A 7,992-nucleotide genomic window follows, 5' to 3' on the forward strand; every position below is an offset into this window, starting at 1 on the left:
TGTCCGACTCGGTCGCATCACCCGCCTGTGTAAGGATGGTCACCACAGAACTGCGCGCCCTCGCCTGCTTGATGAGGCTCTCATTCATGCGAGGGACTGGATCTGTTGACGTGTTCCCCTGTCGTGCTGGTGAAATGTCAGGGTGAGCCAGCCGGGCGCAATAGGGATGCTGGCGAACATAGTGTTATTTCGCGTGACAAGGTCGCAACAGTCTCGTCTTTGGAGACATTGACAACAACAACGACATTTTTACGACTCTGCAAGACATGAACCGGTCCAGGATCAGTTGCACAGATCATAGTCCGGATCCTTGCTCTGCTCGGTCAAAGACTCATTCCATGAAAATCAGCCATCTTGGGTCGGCTGCTCGTGCGCAAGTGACTGCCTGTGCTGGGTGGACAAGGCAGGATGGTCGACGACGCTAAAAGACATGTTGTCGAGGCTGCTGCTGCATCGCAGAGGATTCAGGATCGGATTTAGGGATCGGCGACGAGTGAATCACTTTCGTTGCAAGGGGGACACGGAGCGCCAGGGAGGTCAGCCATACTATCAGCCAAGGTGTCTGCTCAGACACTCCAATCTGGTATGTTTTTGTCGAGACCCGTCCCAGTTCCGGGTCCACGAGGACCGTGGTGATTCAAGAGGACATCCTCGAACCAAGCTGATAATAGATGTTGAGGACAGTTGATTGTCTGGATGAGACGGACTATAGGAGGCGTGGTACGGAGTACTGAAGTGTGGCGTCTCCGTAGAAGGCTCTCTGTCACATATGGGTCCCCACTGGAACAAACCACTTGTGACTGGAGTATACCGGACAGAGAATCTGAAGAGCTAAAAGACCGGGACATATCTCGCGCAGGGGCAGCGTAGTCAAGGCCGATGTATTAAATGGTCTCCATGTTCACTGAAGAAGCTCATGTAGACGTCGAGCGCTTCGTGGGGTGACATTCTGTCCAGCGCCTTTGGGTTTCGGCTGAAGATGTGGTGCGTGCCCTCGCGTCCTTCGCCGTGAGATGCACGATCTGTCCAGGTCATATTTTGGCTTGTCGGCTCAGTATATATAAGACTTCCCCCATTCCTTTTTCTTGTTTTGTAGGTCACATCGCCTCCTTGAACACCGTCCGCGAAGGACTCCTACCCCTGGACTGGACATACTGCGCTTGTAGGTTGTACCACCAACTCGACTCAGGTGCTTTCCGCCTTGCACACCGTGTGTCTATCTCTGTAAGGCGGTTTTGCGAACATGACTCTGGTTGAGGAGGGGGCCTGCTGCAGAATAGGCGCAATACCTGTTCCTCTCGCGCAGGAAACGCCGTGCCAGATCTCGAGAGTCAATTCCACCTCTAGGTCGAGGGCACAAATTTGGATGTAGGACGTGAGTCTTCAAGCTAATCCTTGTGGAGTCGGCATCCACCATGCAGAGCTGGGAACGGGGGAGCGACACATCGTTTGCGGAGCAAGTAAACCAAGCGTGTCAGCAAGTCCCTTTGCAACCGGGACGAAATCATACTTACCAATGTTAACGGTTCTCTGCAGGACCGGCTCATGCAGATGGAGAAGGACGCGATCATAGAGGCCCATCGCAAACGAAGAGCAAGGAAGAGGGCCTGTGAGCCGATTTGGTCCAGATGGTTTCTCGAGATGGTGTTGTCAATCGAATTGAAGTCGCAGGTGGTCCAGTCAGCACGGTCGCTTAGTAAGCCACCAAATTCACAACAACACTTGCGTTGATCTCCTGCTTCATCATCTCCAGATATCCGCTTCCCTGAGCATCGATTTCAGAACTCACAATCCTTCGTCTGTCTCATCTGCTCAAATGATCATCTACTTCTTGTCTCGTGAGCAGTTTCTGAAATTGGTCTGGTGCAGCCACCGCCATTTGACGGCTCCTGGGGCACTGCACTGTACGCATCATGTTGCTGCGTATCGGTCCAAGGGAACATCTTCAAACAACCCAAATCACAGCATTTTGTGTGTCGTAGCGACAGGCCCTGTCGGTAACGATTCGACCTATCAGCAGGAACTCAAGAGTCGATCCCAGTGAGAAGTGGAGGATACCCAATTGTGTCTATTCCTCTTGGTGTAGCAGTTGCGACTGATTTAAGGCAAGTTGCAGCGCTGGCTCTCTCCTCCAAGCTCGCTCAATAGTCTACAGCCACACTAATTTCAGTCATGTTCTGGAATAGAGTGTCACCCTGGTCATTGTGATTGAGGTGGGCCACAATCGAGGTGCCCCGGTCGCAACCCCAGCCAGCCTCTGATCCATTATTCCAAACCAGACACTCTTTGTTGATCCCATTGAGAACAGATACTCCTGGCACGATTGTGAGTACTTGCTCCTTCTTGCCGCGAATATCTGACACGCCATCCAGGGCAGATCAGATGGTGACCGCACGAGCGTTGGAGGCCGGCCATAAGCTTGTGTGGCCTTCCTGACATCTCCTCTGATCATCGAACCGATGTGGTAAACCAGCATGATGGAGAGCACGTTTATATCTTTCTGAGAGCCCTTTCCTGTCGACTCTAAAGCAAAAGGTCCGCTGCCAAAGATGACGCTGCCTGTCACGTCGCCCAGCGATGAAGCCTGGCAAGATATCCTCATCCAATTGGGAGAGGACGAGGCAAAGGCTGAAAACTCGATGTCCTGTATGGCGTTGTCATGGGGATACGTGCAGGGCCGATCTCACCAGCTCCCAGGACTATCGGGAGACCATTTCGAAGCGTGGTACCAATGTTTCGACCAGGCCATCGTTATTTCCACCCACTCGAGGTCTTCCCCACGACGAATAGTCCCTCCACCCAGTTCGCGCGTTTCAGATGTCCCATGGCCAAGCCAGCTAACAGTGGATTCAGGCACTTGTATTTGGGCCACGAGAAGTCATGGCCACGGCATGTCAAGTACAGGAATTTGACAGAGAGCCAATAGCACTGAGTACCTCATCCTTCGTTTAGGACAGTGAACCCTTGGTGAATATATCTGACATTTCTGTCACCCATCCCGGACACGAAATTTGACAACCGAACTACCCGAAGACGATGGGGCGATCTCATGGCCGTTGAGGGCGTCAAATACAAAGTCGACCTTATCTCATGATCGTGCTGCAGGGCCATCTGGCACATACGTATCTTCCGTCCGACCTGACAGTACCGCGTCGAAGAGAACTCCGACGGAGCCGCAACCAGGTCCCCATGAGCTGCCTGTGCGACTTCGACGGCCTTCAACAAGACCTTCGCAAGTCGAGTCTCCTTCTGATGCCCCGCCGCTTCGAGTAGCCGGGGACACCGAAGAGGCGATGACCGTCCCCAAGGCCAGTCTCATTTCCAGTTCATTCGACCGGACTGAGGAAATCTGTTTTCTCTTGATCGCTGGAACAGGAGTAGCTTTTCGCATCTTTCACAGTGGTCGTCATATTGGTTGCCATATCTTCTCCAGCTGGCACCTTGAAATCCAATAGAGCCATCCGGTCCTCACCAAGCTCGCCGCCTCCCGGGTATTGGCGCAATCTTGCCTCGGGCTGCTACCGCAGAGCCGACTCGAAGTAATATCTCTCGCATCTGGTATTGTAAACGGCGAGACTGTCTTTGCATGATGGATTGATCCAGAGCGGTGGGAATCCTCCGGCAGTGTTGTCAATCTCCCAGCACAGAGTCCTTTTATGTCGTCTGAATATCTCTCTCTCTCTCGTCTGGCACCTGATCTTCGTGCCTGACCGGATTATCCTCTTTCCTCAATCCTCATCCCAGCGCCATCAAGTGCCTGGTTAATTCCTCAGACACTCTCTTCACACAACTGCTCTGACAATCTCAACAGAGCCTCTTACCTTTCCCCCTCTGCCCCTGTGTCCCGTCCGGTGTTAGGCGAGGCACAATTGAATTTGACACCTCCCACTATTTCTCGCGCCGTCTCCCCCCTTGGATGTCTTTTCCGTGTGGTACATACATGAACAGGAGCCGTCCGACATGGCCATACGACGGATCTAGCCGAGTTAGTTCGTTTGGGAAACGTCCTCTTCCGTTGAATAAACCATGCAATTGCCGAAGACGTGGCCTATTTGCTCGAATAAGCGGTGGTACCTGGTCCCGGGAGAGAAGAGGTAGATGAACGAAGACGACGGCCTGGACAGACGACTCCTCAGGATGTCAGAAAATCAAAAATACAAGACAGAGTCGGGTCGGGAGGTATGAGTTTAAAGCTTAGGGGTCACCAAGGAATGCTGCGCAAGATCTAACACTCGAGGGAAGCACGCTTCGTCGACAAGAGAGTCGATCTCCTGAATCGCTTGGTCGTCCCGGCGGGCAGTTTACAGACGCGGCCGACGCGGCATTTGTAGCTGAGTGTAGCAGTATAAACCGTGGACTGTGGCCATCACTGCTCGCAGACGCCTTCTGGGCTCAGGTTCATCCTCCTGATTGTTGTGGCACTGGAAACGTCTGGCTTCACGGTCGCGAACATTCGATGGCCGTCTTGGGCTTGCCATGTTGAGGCGCATTCCCTCGCCGTCCTGTCCAGTCTGGTCGAGAAACATGTCTTCGAGAGGCAGATTCCGGCACGATAGATCGGATGTCGATAAAAGAGAGGGAACAGGCGCCGACACCACGCCTTCGCAGACGGAACAGTTCTCACGGGATCCCCTTTCCAATCCTTCCTCAACAGGCGTCACACAGTCGAAGTCAGCTCTCGAGGAACGCACGCCAGCAGCGTTCAAAGCCCCGCCGATTCCATGCCGTCGGCGTTGTCAATGTTCTCGACCAATTGTTCCAGGTTGTCAAAGTCGGGACTTCTGGCGTTAGTGGTGATCTCAAGGCCCCGGGGTCGATGACTGCCATGGCTCCTGGCAGCGAGTTGGCGTCGCCAGGATGAGCCAATGACGAGCGTAGTACAGTAGATCGCTGTGGCCGGGGCTCAGGCATCCTCTCTCCACCGGAGCGGCGTCAGGGGCTTTTGCCATGGAGGAGACCTCTTAGTGGAAGAATGAATCCTTTAAACTTGGGAAGCTCGGCAATATGCAGGATGGATAAACGAGAAGCTGATTGATGTGTATGCGTTTCCGTGAGTTACAATCTCCATTGTGTCGTCGTGGTCCAGCCTTTGAAACAGCCACAAGCTCCTCCCAGAGATTTACAAATGTTGGACGCGGCCAATTTCGTACACCCATGGTTGTTGTACCGAAATACGTGACCTCCGGCTGATTTAACGCTTCGTGTATCGCACAACGGCCCTCTGTCTTGGATCACTCCCTCCGTCGTCATTCTGTGCTGACTTAATTGAATTGGATGCCAAGGAGGAGGCGTCGCTTCAGAACTGGTTCAGTATAGTTGGGGAGCGTTTCTGGAACTTCTATTTGCAGTTCCCCTGGCCGAATTACAGAACTGAACGGCGTGGCTTCCCGGGGATCTTCTCCACAGACTTCATGAGCTGAGACCAGGTACGATCTGACCTGACGTGGAAGTATCAACGATAGTATCTTTCAACTCGTGTGACTGGATATTTTTTTCGAATGTTTCCTCAATCGCCGCGACATCCAGACGCCGGTCCAAGGCAGGAAGCCTCTCTAGATGACACATTCAGCTGTAACTGATTTCAATCCCCACTCTCGGGTTTCGGCTGAGCTAAGATGAGGGCAACATCATGGCCAAGCTGGTGGAGACAATTGGCCAGATCTCGCTGAGGGGCCGCATCCTGGTTGACAGGTTCTTCCACGGGAAAGCACGGGAAAAATCATCCAGGGCCATCATTCTGTTCTCGTCGTTGTATGCTGACAGCTCCGAGAATCGTCCCTAGCAAGATAGGCGATTTTGTCGTTCTCCCCCGGATGTGCATGCCTTCCCATACGTCGCTGTATCCAAAGACACACACTGGACCAGCCAACCCAACTGACCCGTGACTGGCTGACGGGGGAGATGTCTTATGTCCAAGCTCGCACAAAGGAAGAGAAGTATGGATTAGATTTGACCTGAACCTGGTCGGTATGAGCATGAATAGCTCGTGCACGGTGCATCAACAGGAGCTTTCCGCAGCGAAAAGCCCATCTTGTATGCAACAAGTGTGTGGTTGTAGAGAAGTTGAAAGCAAAATCTCTTCACGGGTATCGCGTTTGCAAGGACGCTGCTCCTTGCGCTCGTCCTTCCGTTGCCCTGGCTGAAACGGTCTCCCGGGATCTCACCAACAGACCCAGGCCAGGTCGGCTGTTGCCCCAGTCTCAACCCTCTCCCTGGGTCAGTGGAACCTGGTTACGGTTGTCACAGAAGGGGAGATGAGAGGCTGTCAATCTGTTCTGGCCAGCTCCTCGAGACCGTCGTCGAGTAGGTTGTTGAAAGTCTGGCTCAGACTCAGACAAAGGCTCGGCATCGGAATCGTCACCCAACTGATTGTCGCGGCCTTCGGGCAAGTTAGACAACATAAGGGCATGCCAATCAAATCAACGCACGCGGTGGACGCAGGAGCGTTGTTGTCCTTCGCAGGGAAGGAATCGTTGGAGAGCGAGATCTTGTTCGTGAACGTGTCCCAACGACCTCGACAGTTTATCCTTTCCGCGCACAGGTTCAACGTCCATGGGTTCGGAGAAGAAGCAATGTATCCGCTCAAAGTGTACAGCACCGTTCGTTTACGGTGCCCCACACGCCCAATGCCTTGCACGATTGAAGCCACAGGCTGCACCGTATCGGTCTCCTCTTGTCGGTCTTCTGGCCCAGGGCGGTTCGGTTCCGGCCGAGGACCGCAGGGAGGCCACTCTGATTTACACTCAAGTATGATCTCAGTGGCGCAGCGGCGTTCAGAGCATCATCGGACTGGCTGGTGTCCCGACGAGATTATTACCAAGGCAATTGTTCATAGGTTTCTTCGTTGCCCGGCACGCCAGGATCCCTGCCTGCTTACCACTCGAGGCCAAGCGTGCTTCGAGGCTGGGCCGCGGGCCAGGATAGGAGCTCAGAATGACAGTGCCAGGGGTGACCCTCGCAGGAGGACAATGTTGCATTGCATTGCATTGCTAGTTGATTCGATCCTGATCGGATTGATGCGGTGGAGACAAGTGCATCTTGAGGACAGTCCACGGCCTCGGCTGGAATGCAGATCCTGACACACATTGGAGCCAGAAATTCTGTGGTACAGGAGGCTTCAAAAAGTAACCGACCACCTTAGTCTTGGCAACCACCAGAATCCTACACCACCATCCCTAATGTATTGATTTCTCACTCAATTCGTACGATAAATAATTATCCTGTAGCTCATTTAATAGCCCAGATGTCGTACTATGTAAATATCAGGTCTTCTAGATCAAAATCGCGTATACCAGCCTTTGGCCTCAATAACAGCGTTGACCCTCTTGTCCATACTCTTCACGGCATTCTTGATCTTTTTCCTATCGATACTAGCCCAGGCCTTTGTAATGACCTTTGCAAATCGATCGAGTACCTCTTGAGAGTCTCCGTTAGTGTGTTGAAGCTCTGGATCGATCGCGTTGACGAGACATTTGAGCTCAAACCAGAGATTCTCGATGGGGTTCAAATCTGGCGAATATGGTGGCCATTCCATGACATCTATTCCATGATTATCGAGCCACTCCCTGACCTTTTTAGCCTTGTGAATAGGTGCGTTATGCTGCAAGGATGACGAGTTGTTGGGTTCGGGCAGTTTGTCGGTAATCGCCATCATGCTGTGACGGCCCTCGATGTCAACAGCTCCGTTGTCCTGCACGGGAACCCGGGGACGTCTGCTGAGCTGGCTTGAGTTGGGCAAGATAGACGTCAGGAGGTCATGAAAGGCGAGGCGTGCGTCGTGGACTTCTTCGCGGGCGACATCCCGGTCGACAACGACATGCTCTGGACCAAGCTGTGCGCACGGAGGAGGTCAAGGGCGCTGTCGCGCTTGCTCTGGACCTACATGCGTCCGCTGAGAATACAGCCCGGCTCCACGACGTGTTGGCAACGAGGTCGACGTCATCGACCGCGGCTCCTCCCAATTGTCGTTCTCGTCGCTTTAGACTCTCGCAG

At 53.2% G+C, this 7,992-nt stretch overlaps 1 protein-coding gene across 1 annotated transcript; it reads right to left on the reverse strand.

Annotated features, from left to right (window-relative positions):
• Positions 1-7,276: 7,276 nt before the first annotated feature.
• Positions 7,277-7,651, reverse strand: AYL99_09749 (hypothetical protein; the record flags this gene model as incomplete). The annotated part of the gene is made up of 1 exon (XM_018841256.1): positions 7,277-7,651. One exon carries the CDS (start codon positions 7,649-7,651, stop codon positions 7,277-7,279), a length of 375 nt encoding a protein of 124 aa, XP_018688965.1.
• Between the last annotated feature and the right edge of the window lie 341 nt (positions 7,652-7,992).

Source organism: Fonsecaea erecta (assembly GCF_001651985.1).
Source record: "Fonsecaea erecta strain CBS 125763 chromosome Unknown Scaff10, whole genome shotgun sequence".
Classification (NCBI taxonomy): domain Eukaryota; kingdom Fungi; phylum Ascomycota; class Eurotiomycetes; order Chaetothyriales; family Herpotrichiellaceae; genus Fonsecaea; species Fonsecaea erecta.